Raw genomic sequence first — 15821 nt, 5'->3', positions numbered from 1 at the left:
TGAATAGTTAAAGTAATGGAAAAACATACAGTATGACTTAAATCATATCATTTTTACAGTGTGTTCAGAGCTAGACACGTCTCCTAAATGTCCAGCCATAGCACACTTGGGTTATATTTGTTTCACCATCAGAGCTATTTTTGTACTAATTATGTTTATGCATCTACAAATGTGCAATGCAAGCATTATAATGTTCCCAAAGGTTTAATTCATCTTGTTTTGTCACACACTTCCCGTCCAGAGTCAGATTGTGTTTTTCGTGTTTCATGGAGAGGATCTGTATAAATAATCTCATGTATGTAGGATGAGCAGCTGCATGTGTTTTTCTCTTGTCTTCCTTCATGTCGTCTCTCATGTTATTGTGGCAGATGAAGAACGAAGGGTTCAGAAAACACCTACGCCGTAGACTCCCAGTGTGCCACTATTTTGGGCTATTTTGCAAGCAAAATGTATACACAGGTGCAACACAGAAAATACATTTTATACAAATCGGGACTGCTTGTTAAATGCTGAACAACCACCTGACAGATTCTCACATTCACTCTTTCTCATCACTTGTTTAACAAGATTCAAAACCATCAGAACTTTGTTACAAACCTTATGAAAGCAAGTGTAGTTAATAGTTGAGATGAACAGGAAAAATACTCTACACTGCCATCTAGTAGAGATTTTAAGATATAAATTCATTAATCTGTCGTTTAAATTATCCAAAAAGTATTTTTTCGCTTCATTCACACGTATAATACGCCATGCATTTGTTAATGTGGATCTTTCTTTTCCCCGAACTAATTATTTTAACCTAATCAATAAAACTACCTCAACCAGCCCCACCAAAGGTTTTGCTGGAGACCTGCACAAGCCCAAAAATCAGTTCTAAGAATGTTTTGCTTCAAGTTATTTTTTAAATGTTTAAAAATAAAAATAAATCTAGGCTGGATGATTGTTAATGGAACATTCCATTTGATCATTTGACAAACATTATTTTAGTTTTGAGTGTTCTCTGAACGTTCTAAAACAAGAAGTAACAATTTAAAAACGTTAGAGGAACGTCCAGATAAACGTTTCAGAGAAAAACGTTCCATGATAAATTATGTTTTTGTGCTAACATTTTGAGAACATGATTAAAAAACGGATTCCTTTGAACGAATGTTCTATTAACGTTACTGGAATAATATTTGTTGATCATTTAGAACGTTTGCTGAAGTTCTGAGAACGTGATCGAAGCTCAGCAGCAAACCAAAACCACAGCAGCTGCATTAAAACCAGTCACCGATAGAGGGCGACACTTCCCACAATAATACTTGAAGAACAGGAAGAGTTTTATTTTATTATGTTCTCTTTTTTTATTAACATTTTGCTGGTAACATTTGATATCAGATTTTAAATTAAGATTATTGAGTCATCTTTAAAAAGAGATTCGAGGTTTAAATCATTTTTCCCTATCCACCAACTTGAGTCAAAACGAAATGTATTTATTTATTTATTTATTTATTTATTTAATGTTTTCTTTGTTTATATTACTCACTGTAAAATCGGCATATTGTTCATCATTAAATAAAAAAAAGAGGGTGATTTCCATTTGTATTCAAGCTCTTGCTTTTGACCGAAGGATTCGTAACCGTGTGCGCATGCGCGTTCTCGTCACTGCCGCTGCGGGTTCAGCGCACGGGGACGCGGCGCGGCAGCAGCAGAGGAATCCATAGCAACGGCGGATAAACATGAGTTACTACAGCAGGTAAGCCACCGATGGAAACACAGTTCTTAGAAATGATCAAAAAGCGACGTGCGTTTGGGGAGTGCGGTGTGCGCGTGCATGTGTGTATCTTTCCTAACTTTGCTTTGTTTTTTTCGGTGGGTCCTGTTGCGTTCCGGGCGTGGTGTAACACTCGAAACACACACACAGATCCCCGTCAGACAGCTGAATTAAGACCAGAAGAGCGGGCAAAATAAAGATTCGCGGTGATGTAATTCGTACGTAATGACTGCGTGTGCGTGACGTCATAGCGTAGCCGCAGAAAACTGGACTTTTACAAATATTTTTCAGTTTATAGTCACATCCATTTGACATTGTTTTTTTTATAACAAGCCCCCGTTCTAATTGTTGCAATGCCACAATAATAATTGATTGTTTTAATTGTGAAATATTTCTGCATTAATCAGGCATTTGTGGTAGCTAGCTACTTCTTGTACATTTTCACTGATTTAAAAACAATGATAAAATGTTAGAATAAAATTATTTTTATTCAGTATATTGGGTTTCCTTTTGATTATTTAGGTGAAATCACCAATTCGCATGTTTGTGCAAGTAGAAATAAATTTCTATGAATAAATAATACTATTAAATATGTTAGCATGAACTGATAATCTAATATAATCGTAACTTATTTATATTACATTTAAAAATTATTGCTTAAATATGTATTATTTTAAGATGATAATGTATTATTTCTAAGAGTGCATTTATTTTGTTATAATAGAAAAATTCTCTACACCTTAAAAAAACATTTGTGTGTGTGTGTGTTCTGCTGTTAATAATGTTCATATGGAGTGAGTAATTAGAGACAATCTCTCTTTGCATTGCTTCATTGGAGTGGGCGATCATTGCACAACGTTTTTCCTGTTTTCTATGGTTACAGTGACTTCTGTAATTGGTGCATTTGCTTTAAGATTAGAGGAATAGTTCATCCAAAATTGAAACATTTGCTAAAAATGTACTCATCCTCATGCCATCAAAGATTAGGGTGAGTTTGTTTCTTCCTCAGATTTGTAGATCATCAGCATCAGTGTCTCATCGGTGGATGCTCTGCAGTGGATGGGTGCCGTCAGAATGAGAGCTGATAAAAACATCACGAGTCCATCAGTTAATGTCTTGAGAAGAGAAAAGCTGTGTTTGTAAGAAATTAATCCTTAACCTGATTTTTTATTTTATTTTATGGATTATGGATTTAGCCAGAAGTGTTAGTTTAAAGTTAAAACGTCTTAATGATGGATTTGTTACAAACATGAATCTTTTGTCTTCTCCAGATGTTCACTGATGGACTGGAGTGCTGTGGATTATTGTGGTGTTTTTATCAACTTTCATTCTGACGGCACCCATTCACTGCTGAGACACTGATGCAATGCTACATTTCTCAAAACCTGATGAATCTGGGATTGCTGTTGAATAAGTATTTTAAAAATGAAGTGATCCTAAAGCGTTTATCATCATAGAACCTCAAAGCTCAAGGTAGATCTGTCTTGAATGCTTTAATTTTAGGTAAAAATAACTGGTTTTACTTCTGGACCCTGACAGTTGTGGTCTATTATAACCAACAGCACCGAGACACAGAATGCATTAGGCTTGCTGTGTATTAGCATGCATGTTAGCGTGTTTACTTGTCTATTAGCACGTGTGTCTCCTAGATCTCTTTTGATGAATGCAGCTGGCCTGGCTTCACCAATCGCAGCGTGCATTTTCAAGGAGTTCATTCACAAAGCCTGAAAACGGTCCATCCACTCGCAGACCTGAGTCTGACTTTCTAAACGTTCCTTCTTGTTAAAATAAAAGTTCAGAAACTTCCTCAAAACTTCCTCCTCGGTTCATAAAATCTTGTTTACACTGACATGTTACACATTTATTATTCACAATATGGAAAGAGGAAATGAGTCATAGCTCGGAGCATGACTCAAACATTCCATTAATGGGCTTGATTAATTTATTTTTGTTATTTTTATTCATTCCTCATCTCCCACATGTGTGTTTTAGCAAAGACGTCTGAACCCTGCCAAAGAGTTTACATTATTCTTGTCACCAATGTCAAGATCACCAAAAACTGATAAAAACAAAAACAAAACTCAAGTTCACTGAATACAGCGGTTCAGTAAGAATAAGAAACTTATTTTAAGAAACAGGACAAATATCTACAGTAGAAAAACTAAAAAAAATGCATTGTAAAAAGTAAACAAACGTATAAAAACACTGCATATTCTTCACTGTGTAAATTAAATATATATTTCTTCTTATTAAAGTTGCAAAATGGCTCACATGGTGAAATTTGTTTTTAAAATTTTGCACTGAGAATTTTGCACTCATCAGTTTTGATCAACAGGTCATTTGCATTTATGCAAAAAGAAGACAAATGCACTTTTAGGCCCAAAACAAATGCAGTCTGCTTAAATGCATAAGAAGTTTAACGCTAGCAGGAACAAGAAACGAATCGTTCAGAAATCTGAGCGTGTTGTTTCGAGAAACAATAAAATATTAGTTGAGCCAAAGCGAGGAAAACTGAGAAAACCTGTGAATGTTACTATGTATACATGCATAGATGTCCCAAATCACAGTTCAGAGAAGGTTAGGACAGTTAAAGATTGATTGAGGAATACTATAATACCAAATTACAGTTAAAAAGTTTTAGATCATGCTCTATTGCAAATGTCAAACATGCATTAATGCAGTCGTAGGCTGGTGTGTTTCATGTGAGAAGCGTTCACACTTCAGAGTGACACCAAACGCTCGACAGCGTCACCATCATCAAAGGGCGTCTCTGGGGTGTTGTCGCCATAGTAACCATCAGCCGCCCTGAGGCTCACCTGTGGCTGTCATGAGTGTGTTCCCTCATGATCTGCACAGGTAGAGAAACCCAGACACACACACACACACTCGACATGGAGACGGTGAAGAGCTCTTCTCAGACCGCTTACAGCCGCTGGTCATACAGGTACACACACACACACACACACACACACACACACACGAGATGGCTTCGTACTCAAAGCTTGTGTTTTATATAGCGGGTGTGTGGGGTTTGTTCACTCTTGTGTGTTTGCACGCATTCATTTAATTTCCTGAAAGACGCTGCTGTTGTTTCCCAATGTGGACATTACTTCCTCTATAATGAACGAAAGAACGTAGTGAATCAGAATAAATGATCGGATCAACGGATGCAGGGTTTAGTGACATTTATTGACATCATAAACATTGACGGGAAAACACGTTTAAAAAATATTACATGATAGTTGGATGGAAGGATGGATGATGGATGGATGGATGGATGGATGGATGGATGGATGATAGTTGGATGGATGATAGATGGATGGATGGATGGATGGATGATGGATGGATGGATGATGGATGGATGGATGATAGATGGATGGATGGATGGATGGATGGATGGATGGATGGATGGATGGATGGATGGATGGATGGATGGATGATGGAAGGATGATAGATGGATGATGGATGGATGATGGATGGATGGATGGATGGAATGATGGATGATGAATGATGGATGAATGATGGATGGATGATAGATGGATGGATGATAGATGGATGGATGGATGGATGATAGATGAATAGATGGATGGATGATGGAAGGATGATAGATGGATGATGGATGGATGATAGATGAATAGATGGATGGATGATGGATGGATGATAGATGGATGATGGATGGATGATAGATGGATGATGGATGGATGATGGATGGATGGATGGATGCATGGATAGATAGATGGATAGATGAAAAGAGAACACACATTCCTCACACAACACTGCATATTTACTGCTTAATTTCATCCATTTGATCTTTCTTTCTGTTTTCTTCCTGGAAAGATGTAGACAGATACAATATATTGAAGGATAGATGGATGGAGTGTGTGAGATGATGCTCAGGTTTGTGTTGGTTGATGTGTTGCTCCTCTGAGATCTTCAGATCCACTGAGAGCCGAAGTTTCCACTCAAAACATCCTCTCACGGCACTTCTTTCTTTTCTTTCTTTCTTTCTTAAGAGCATCTATCAGAGAGAGTGTGTGTGTGTGTGTGGGGGGGGGGGGGTCCCTCCGGTCTTCATGATGACACAGATATCACATCAGACAGCTTGTGTGTCACTTTACCTCCGTCAGCACGAAACATTCGTTCAGGTGTGTGTTCCTCATCTTCATCATCACTGACTCTTCCTCTCTCGTGTTTCTCTCCTCCGCATCCGTCTGCCATCGCCATGGAAACAAAGACCCTCCAGTTCCTCCAGCTTCGGGTCCATCATCACGACCAGGTACAACAAACTCTCTGCTCCACACTCTAATGTTTCTCCGGTCTGTGCGGTGTGGGTGTGTGTTTCTAGACCCGCAGTCATGTGTAGATGTGTGTACGTGAGGATGTTTGTGAGACATTGATTTCCTCTCGTTTGTCTGCCTAGCAACACAATGACTGATGGATGAGTGATGCCGGTGAAATCACTCACAGTGCATCCTTCATCTGTTCAGTCTCTCAACATGTCAAATGATGTGTTTCAGATTCAGCCATTAGTGAAAATTATGAACTTATCTACTGAATGAAATGATGTGTGTGTGTGTGTGTGTTTATTGTTGTTTGTTGTGTTTCAGCACACTGGAGGATGAAAGTCTGAACCTCAGACAGCAGAAACTGGAGAAACAGGTGAGACACATTTACACGACAAAACCATCCTGAACGCAAATACTGACATCAAAACACAAAACACATCAAAACAATAACATGCATCAAAACACAATGACACACTTCAACACAAAACACATCAAAACAATAACATGCATCAAAACACACACAAAAAAACAACAACAAAATAACACAATACATAGTAATGCATTTCAAATACATATCACAATGTGCATCAAATCACAATAACACAATAATACGCTTTAATGCACAATAACATGCTTTAAAACACAATACACAATAATAAATACCAAAAATCTTTTACTGTAAAACACAGCAATACACAAAAATGCATCATAACGATGCATATTAATGCACAAAACACAATAACATGCTTCAAAACACAATAAATACAGTACACAAAAACACACAATTGGCAATAATATACATGAAAACACATAACGCACTTTAAAACACAGTAACACAAAATAACATGTTTCAAACACAATAAAGCACAAAAGTAATAAATAAATCATAATACGACAACAAATATCGAAACACCAAAATACACACAATAACATGCGTCATAAAACACAAAAGCGCGCATCCAAACACAATACAGAATAACACACAATAAATCACATGAAAGCACTGTCTAGGTGTTACTTCCGCTGTGAAATGATTGGCTGGTTTTGTTTCCTGTGACTCCGCCCCTCGGCTCTGTCTGTCATAAGTGAAACCTTTCTTCGCTCAAACTCTCATTGTGTCATCAGCCTCTCATTTCTCTTCCTGTCTGTCGTCTGCTGATATTTCACACCACTTCTTCCTCTCTCACACACACACACACACACACACACACTGTTGGGTTCTGCTGTTGTAAGGATGATTCTAGCGACTGTGCGTCAACTTCTTTCTGTGAGTGTTACACTTATTGTAAGGTTTGTGTGTGTTTTCTGCTCATCCTCCTGACGCTTGACTGTTATCGTTCACTTCCTGTGCCGTACTGAGCTCTCGCTGTTCTTTATCTCAGATGTAGAAGGTTATCTTTGTATTACAATAGCTGCCAAATATTGGCATGCTCCTGCTTACGCTTTCGTATGACAGTTTTTCACATTTTATAATCATCAAAATAATGAAAAAACACAAATGGAAGTAAGATTTCGTAGCTTAAATTACTAATATTGTATAATAGAAAAGTGTTATTTTAGTACTATTTATGCAGTAATATGTATTAATGTTTTAGCTTTTATTTGAATGTTGTTATTATTATTTTTATGTTTCGCTTTAATTTATTTTGCTTTTAGTTTTAGTAATTTTTTACTTTTTTTATTTCAGCGAGTTGCCAGGATATTATTTGAAGTTTTTATATAATTATCTATTTATTTTAGAGTGCATTTAATTAATTTTATTTTAGAGTCCATTTATTTTATTTATTTGGTTTTATTTCAATAAAAATAAACATAAACCACATTTTTTTTTAATAGTTTAAGTTGACAATATTAACACTCTGAAAAATTTTCTTTTTTAAGTTTATGTAAATAATATTTATATTTTACTTCAGCTTCATTTTCAATTAGTGACAAATTATATTTAATATTTATTTTTAAGAATAACAACATTATTATTTTTCATTATATATTTTATTGTATATTACTTTTAGTTTTTGTTTTTCAAGACTATATACGTTTTTATATTTAATATTTAGATTTATTATATATTTAGATGGATATATAATTCTCTCAATGCATCTCATGATCTGATTGCATGTTCTCTATAAAGCCACATTAACCCATTAACTCCCTTCTTTTATATTTGCTCTAATGGTCTGATCCTCTGTTAAATGCACTGCATGCATCTAGTAAACGCTGAATAATCAACAGTGTGTTAATGGTGTTGTGTCTGTAGAGGGCGCTCCTGGAGCAGAAGCAGCGGCGAAAGCGTCAGGAACCGCTGATGGTCCAGCCGAACTCAGAGGGACGTCCCCGGCGCTCGCGTCCCCGCCGAAGTGAAGAACAAGCCCCGCTCGTGGAGACACACCTCAGCACTGCCAGCGACATCATCCTGGACGGTGAGGCTTTATTAAAGAGATACTTCACTTAAAAAAAAGATTCGTTTATCCTCGGGACATCTGAGATGCACATGACTCTTCTCTCCTTCAGTACAAATGTAAACAACCGTGGTCCTTTGTGATCGAATCAAAGACACAGAATTAATATCCGTCTTAATATCAAGGTCTTATGAAGCCAAATCATCAGTCTGTGCAAGAAACTGAATTTTATTTACATGCATTATTTACAGACAATCAAGAAAACGATCCGGAGTGATGCTCGGTTCACGAACAAATGATTCCTTTGAACCGGTTCTTTTTTGGCGAACAAGGGAACCTAAAATTAGACTGAAGCGTCTGAAACCGTTTGCGGCTGGAGCAAGTTACTCAATCAGAACTCCCTTTCAGACGCCTGACCCTCTTACTCAAAATGAGTTAAAATAGAGGTGAATCTGATCTTGTGATGAGTGAATCATTCGGCGCTTCACTTGCTGCAACAGTCACTGAACTGAGGAAACCCAAGAGCAATAAGCTTGAATGAAGAGGCCGGATTAAAGTTTTTATCGTTTCTCATTAATTATGTAAAAAGGTGAGCTGATGGAGACTAGTCCATTCACTTTATATGCTTTAGATACATAAACATCAAGTTAATCAACATCAACAAGACACGTTTCACACCAATATCAGGTGCTTTTATAAAATAATCGCGTGTATGTATATTGAAACTCTTCACTGAAACGAACCAGCTCATGGGAAAAGATTTGAATTTCCGTGTTGGCCTGGATTACAGGTAATAATATTGTAAGTGATGTGTGTGTGTGTGTGTGTGTGTGTGTGTGTGTGTGTCAGGCATCGACGGCCCCGCGGCTCTGCTGGGGTCAGAAGCTCCAGATCTGTGCTGTAAGATCCAGGTTCAGTCGGTCAGTCGACCGCAGCAGACCTCACTGCCCTCCGCAGAAGAACCAGACACACACACACTGCTGGAGACACGCGGTAAGACACACACACACACACACACACACACACACACACACACTGTAGAACTATACAGAGTTTATTACTATAAGTCATATTTCCGAATAAATGCTGGGGACATTTAAAAAATGTCAAGAATAGCACACACAGTCTGAGTGTGTGTGTGTGTCTGTAAGTGAGTGTGTCTGCGTCTGTGTCTCTGTGTGTGTGTGTGTGTGTGTGTGTCTCAGGGGTGTGTGTGTAAATGACAGTCCTCGTCTGTTGTTTCTCATCTCATCTCTTTAAACTCTGTTTCTCTCAGGACTGTCTTGCAGCATGAACTACGACGAGGCCAGTGATGATGAAGATGATGATGATGAGGATGAAGAGCCGAACACAGAGAGCACTCGTCCTGCGTCGACCTCCAGCACCAAATCCACCACGGTCAGACACACACACACACACACACACACACACACACACACACACACACACACTGCTCCATGAGAATATACTACAGTGTGTCCTACAGCAAACTCTTTCTGTCTTATTGTATAACTGTCATCTTACAAATATAGTGTATTATATATTATAGTAACTATAACAGGCGTAACATTTGAGTGTATTATATTCAACTGCAATGATTCAGTAAATTACAGAAGCTTTAAATATAAATATAAATATTAAAAAAAACATATATAAAAATGTAGGTAAATATATAAAATAAATTGATTAAAATAAATAAATAATTATAAAGTAGCTTAAAATAAATAAATAATCAAAGTAGATTAAAAATAAACAAATAATGAAAAATATCAAAATAATAAAATATTGAAAATTAAAAGAAATTACAAATAAAAATGATTTTAGATTAAGAAATATATACAGTTTAATTAATTGATTAGTAAATTATACAAATTTGTTTAAAATAATAAAACATATGAAAAAATATTTGAAAACAATTGAAATAAATAATAAATAAAAAATATAATAATATACTATTAAATTATCTCTTTTTTGAAAAATATAAATTAATTAATTTAAGTAATAAAAAAGAGATTAAGATAAATGAATAATAATTTAAATTTGGAATAAATTGAATAATAATGGCGGATCATATCAATATTGTTTTATCCTGTTGTGTAACACTGCCTCAAGGTTTAATCTTGTGCTTAATTTTCATAAACTGCTCTGCTTTGGAAGTTGCAGTGGCCTAAAAGCGGAAGAGATCGTTCATTAAACTCTGAACATTAAACTGGGATACAGAAAAGTGTTTCATTCAGTTCGTGAACCTTCCTCATGCTCGCAGAGACAGAGATGAAAATCACGTTAAATGTGTGTGTCCCGTCAGGAGTGTGTCCCGCTGGGTTCCCCGTCGCCCGAGGGCTCCTCCATAGAGGTGGATAATCTGGAGGAGTTTGTGCTCCGTCCGGCTCCGAGGGGGGTCACCGTCAAGTGTCGCATCTCACGGGACAAGAAGGGCATGGACCGCGGTCTCTATCCCACGTACTTCATGCACCTGGAGAGAGAAGACGGCAAGAAGGTGTGATCTGATCCTTCACAATCACTTCTGCTCACGGTTAAACCTCTCTCGCTCACTCCCTCTCTCTCTCTCTCTCTCTCTCTCAGGTGTTCTTACTGGCCGGACGCAAGAGGAAAAAGAGCAAAACCTCCAACTATCTGATCTCTGTGGACGCCACAGATCTGTCCCGAGAGGCGGAGAGCTTCATAGGAAAACTGAGGTTGTGCTCTCTTGTGTGTTTCGTCTCATCTCGACTCGGGAAACGATCGGATCATATTAAACGCTCCTCTGTCTATTTTAGTGTAAACTGTTGTTGCAGTACTGCATTTGCAATGGAAGCACATGAGGATGACACTTAATAAAAGGGATGTTGGGGGCGGTGAAAAAGATAGGAAAAAAAAAAAAAAAAGAAGATATTATTTACATTTAAAAAAAAAAAAAAAAAATCGAAATTAGATTAAGAAACATATTGAAAATAATTAAAAATTGTAAAAATAATTTTATTAAAATTGAGCATGAGTGTTGGGGGGCCATGAAAAAGTAAAAAAAAAAAAAATTATTTACATAAAAAAAAATTAAATTAAGATACATAAATAAAAATAGTTGAAAATAATTTAAAATTTAAAAAATACAAAATAATTTTATTAAAATTGACCATGAGTGTTGGGGGGCCTTGAAAAATTGGTGAATAAAAACAGTAAAAATATTTTAAAAATATTATATATATAAATAATAAAAAATAAAAATTTAAATACATAAATAAAAATAGTTAAAAATAATTAAAATGTTATAAATAAATAAAAAAATAATTAATATTCAAAATTGTAGAATTAGAAAAAAATTATGTAAAAATATTTATAATTAAATAAAAATAAAAATGTAACAAATAATACAAAATGTTAAAGTAAATGATAAAAAAACTTTTAAATAAAAAGCTAATAAATTATGAAAGATAGATTTCAATAAATAAAAATAAATAGGTTCAAATAAAAATGTCAGTAATACAGCTAAGTATAAAATCGGTAGTAATTTCATATAAAAGTTTTAAATAACATTTCTAATATGATTTTTTTCACAGTATAAATAATGAAAATACACAGGTGCCTTTTTATTTTTTAGGATGGCATCTAAAACATTGTGCATATATTTTTTACTGAGTAATTAATGTGTTTTATTAAAAACACAGGCTTTAGGTTTGTGCTGTTAACCCTTCGCTGCCCAGCTCCTCACATTGAGCAGATGTTGTGCCTCAGATGCTGTCCGTAGATCCTGAGCTGATGGTGTTCGGTGTTCCCCGCAGGTCGAATCTGATGGGAACCAGGTTTACGGTGTACGATAACGGCACGAACCCCTCGAAAACCCCCGGAGCGCTGCTGGAGGAGACCAACACTCGGCAGGAGCTCGCCACCATCTGCTACGTCAGTGTCTCTGTCCCTCTCTGTTTCTGACTGGTTCGTCCTCTTCTTATTATCGTGTGTGTGTGTGTGTGTGTGTTTAGGAGACCAATGTTCTGGGCTTCAAAGGGCCGCGGAAGATGACCGTCATCATTCCTGGGATGAACATGAACTTCGAGCGTGTTCCGGTTCGTCCGGCGTGTGTGAGTGTCTCCGCTCGCAGCTGTCAATCAAATCATCACCATGAGCGCAGCAGCTGATGTGTGTGTGTGTGTGTGTGTGTGTGTGTTTCAGGAGCAGGAGTCTCTGCTGAGTAAATGGCAGAATCTCTCGCTGGAGAATCTGATCGAGCTGCACAATAAAGCGCCGGTGTGGAACGACGACACACAGTCTTACGTGCTCAACTTCCACGGCAGAGTCACGCAGGCCTCCGTCAAGAACTTCCAGATCGTGCACGAGAACGACCGTAAGTCACCTCACATCTGTCACACATCAACACACATATACATATATACATACACACATACATATATATATATATATATATATATATACACCGTATTTTTCGGACTATAAGTCGCACCTAAGTATAAGTCTAAGAACTGAGCAGCATAGAGCGCCCTCTGGTGGCTGGAGACGGTAATGTTTTCTCTTGGTTCATTTCTCTTGGTTCATGTCAAATTAATTTTGATAAATAAGTTGCACCTGACTGTAAGTCGCAGGACCAGCCAAACTATGAAAAAAAGTGTGACTTATGTCCGGAAAATACGGTAATTATATATGTGTGTGTGTGTATTCTTCATGAGAAATATTTGGGTATCATATTCAAAATATAGATTTAGCTTTTTATATTTTTTATGTTTATTTTAAATTTAGTTGAAGTGTTAGTGATTTTTAATTTATTGTAGTCATTTTTTAATTGTATTTTTTAAATGTATATAATTTGTATTACTTTTTATTTTCTATTTTGTATTACATTTAGATAATATTTTGAATTGATGTTAGTCATTTTTTCATTTCCTTATATTTCAGTTTTAGTTAGTTATTTTCATAAATCACATTAAACTAAATGAAAATGAGAAATATTGCATCATTGAATATTTTATTTTCTATTTTAATTTTTATTGTCATATATTCTTTATTGATTATTTTAGTTGAAATATCTGTAATTTTAAAGTTGTATTAGAAATGTTTATTTTTTTATATACGTCTTATTTATAGTATAGTTATAGTTATTTTTGAACACATAATCTAAATAAAAATGAGAAATGTTGGTAATAAGATGAAATAAAATTAATTAATAATTAAAAAAAATATGTATTATAAGAAGTTTGTACCAAATTACATTTAAAAAGCAAAAATATTATTTATATATATATATAAATCAAATTAGATCATATATTGCACATATTATTCATGTAATGGACTTTTCCAGGTAGGTTTCTCATGCTCAGTCTCTGGGTGTTGTTGTGATCGTGTGTTTTCAGCTGAATACATCGTGATGCAGTTTGGTCGTGTGGCGGAGGACATCTTCACTCTGGACTTTAACTACCCCATGTGTGCCCTGCAGGCCTTTGCTATCGGCCTGTCCAGCTTCGACAGCAAACTGGCCTGCGAGTGACCATGAGACACACACACACACACACAGACACACACACACACACTCAGGACACTAGAGCACGATCCTCCTCACCGTGTCTCCAGTGTGTCCGAGGATTTGTGCTATATCACAATAATCAGAAATAAAAGGACCAAAGAAATTATTTTTGTAGAGGAAACACATCAAATCATTTAACTTTTTACTACATGAAATAACTGACAAGATGATCCCACGACTTATTTTCCTTATGTTTCTTTTTCACTGGATTTATGTTTTAATAGACCACTAGAAAACTAAACTGAGGGGTTTATTCTGAAATGCAGAGAGAGAGATTTTATTTAGGCTTTTTGTGATGTTTTCTGTGATGTTTAGTAAGTGTCTGATGGATATGAAGAGTATGATGTCATGGAGAATCTCACACAAACTGTTCAGATTTTTATTGAAACTTGTTTGTATTTTTAGAGTTAACTTTTTCCCCCGCACAATTGTGAGTTTTTATATCACAATTTCAGCATTCATGTTTCTGCAATTATATCGTGCAATTCTGTTTATATCTCACTATTCTCTGTTTATATCACAATTCTTAATATTTTGCACAATGCTGAGTTTATATCTTGAAATTCTGATTATTATTATTTTTTTATCCAGAGGAGGAAACAAGCTTCCTTAGAGTTCACCACTGAAATTAAAAGAAAAAAATAAGAAATTATATTTTGCATTCAGAAAATTAATCGGAAAAATCATGTAATAGAGCAACTGGGAATTACAGTAAATTATATAGATGCATTACGGAAGTGAACGTTTTCATATCTTAAAATATGCTGGTCATCCTAGATGTTTCTTTATGAGATTTTATTTTTTTATTTGGATGATGCTGATGTACTTTTTTGCATTTTGCATGTTCATGAATATGACATTTTTAACACTTTATGTTTTTATTTGTCTTTTCACTTGTCTTTGCTCACCAAAGCCCCCTGAGGAAACACATTGCATGTTAATCCGGTTCTTACAGCTGCTGCATGGATGGAAAAGTTGCATTAACACGTGGCTGCAATGTAAATAGTCACAGAAGAGCGTTTACATCCTGAGAAACTGTAGAAAAAAAGGGGGAGCTCAAGCACCTTTGTTCCTGTTCAGTGTGTTTCCTGTTGATATGATTGATGTGTGTTGATATTCCTCACATGTTGTGAGTGTGTCAGCCAAGAGTGTACTGATATATATACAAAAGCTAAATTATCTAGTTTTTATGTTTGCAAATATTGTATTTTATGATGATACTGTTGGTAGAAATACAGTTATTAAAACTCATAAATATGCATTACTGTGGATCCTGATCAAATGACACATAGGCTTGAAACTACATGAGGTAGATAGAGCATAGACCAAAAAAGAAAGGATTGTATAGTCTATAGATAGTCTTTGAAGCTGCACTGAAAATGCAAATTGAACCTTCTGCCCATTGGTCCCTATTGAAATCCATTATATGGAGAAAAATCCTGGAATGTTTTTCTTCAAAATCATAATTTCTTTGTGCATTTTTGTGCAAGATGTAAATGTATTTGCTGGCTTCAGTGCACAATGAGATCACTCACGTTCTGCGCGCCGAAGTGGAAAATCTGCTGGTGAAATGAGCTATAGAAGTCATTCCCCCAGCTCATACTTCCTAGTTCCCAAGAAGGATGGCGGGCTGTGCCCCATCCTCGATCTAAGACATCTGAACCCTCCGGGTTGTCTTCGGCTCCTAGCACGTTCACAAAGTGCATGGATGCGGCTCTCTCCCCTCTCAGGCAGAAGGGAATCCGCATTCTCACTTACCTCGATGACTGGCTAGTTGTAGCTCAGTCAGAAGGGGAGGCATTGAGTTACAGAACCCTCCTCCTCAGCCACTTGGAATGACTCGGGCTCCGGGTGAA

At 36.1% G+C, this 15821-nt stretch overlaps 1 protein-coding gene across 4 annotated transcripts; it reads left to right on the top strand.

Annotated features, from left to right (window-relative positions):
- The first annotated feature begins 1582 nt into the window (after positions 1-1582).
- On the top strand, positions 1583-14877 carry LOC113047905 (tubby-related protein 3-like). 4 transcript variants are annotated; one of them, XM_026209275.1, is made up of 12 exons: positions 1591-1735; positions 5988-6029; positions 6361-6412; positions 8297-8459; positions 9288-9431; positions 9715-9836; positions 10744-10935; positions 11022-11134; positions 12215-12332; positions 12413-12511; positions 12603-12774; positions 13796-14877. In XM_026209275.1, the coding sequence occupies exons 1-12, from the start codon at positions 1719-1721 to the stop codon at positions 13927-13929; spliced, it is 1368 nt and encodes a 455-aa protein (XP_026065060.1). In that variant the 5' UTR covers positions 1591-1718; the 3' UTR covers positions 13930-14877. The 4 variants fall into 4 exon arrangements, with proteins under 4 accessions (XP_026065062.1, XP_026065060.1, XP_026065064.1 ...); XM_026209279.1 differs by lacking the exon at positions 1591-1735 and adding an exon at positions 3053-3226; XM_026209277.1 differs by lacking the exon at positions 9288-9431 and having other exon boundaries at positions 1583-1735.
- The last annotated feature ends 944 nt before the right edge of the window (positions 14878-15821 follow it).

The sequence above is a fragment of the Carassius auratus genome, chromosome 29 (assembly GCF_003368295.1).
Source record: "Carassius auratus strain Wakin chromosome 29, ASM336829v1, whole genome shotgun sequence".
In the NCBI taxonomy this organism is placed as follows: domain Eukaryota; kingdom Metazoa; phylum Chordata; class Actinopteri; order Cypriniformes; family Cyprinidae; genus Carassius; species Carassius auratus.
This window is presented reverse-complemented; position numbering and strand designations above follow the sequence as displayed.

Excerpts from the sequence above, each read along its gene's own strand:
- LOC113047905 (XM_026209275.1), top strand. Across the intron at positions 8,460-9,287 it reads CAGCGACATCATCCTGGACG|GCATCGACGGCCCCGCGGCT; the intron begins GTGAGGCTTTAT and ends TGTGTGTGTCAG. Across the intron at positions 9,432-9,714 it reads CACACTGCTGGAGACACGCG|GACTGTCTTGCAGCATGAAC; the intron begins GTAAGACACACA and ends TGTTTCTCTCAG.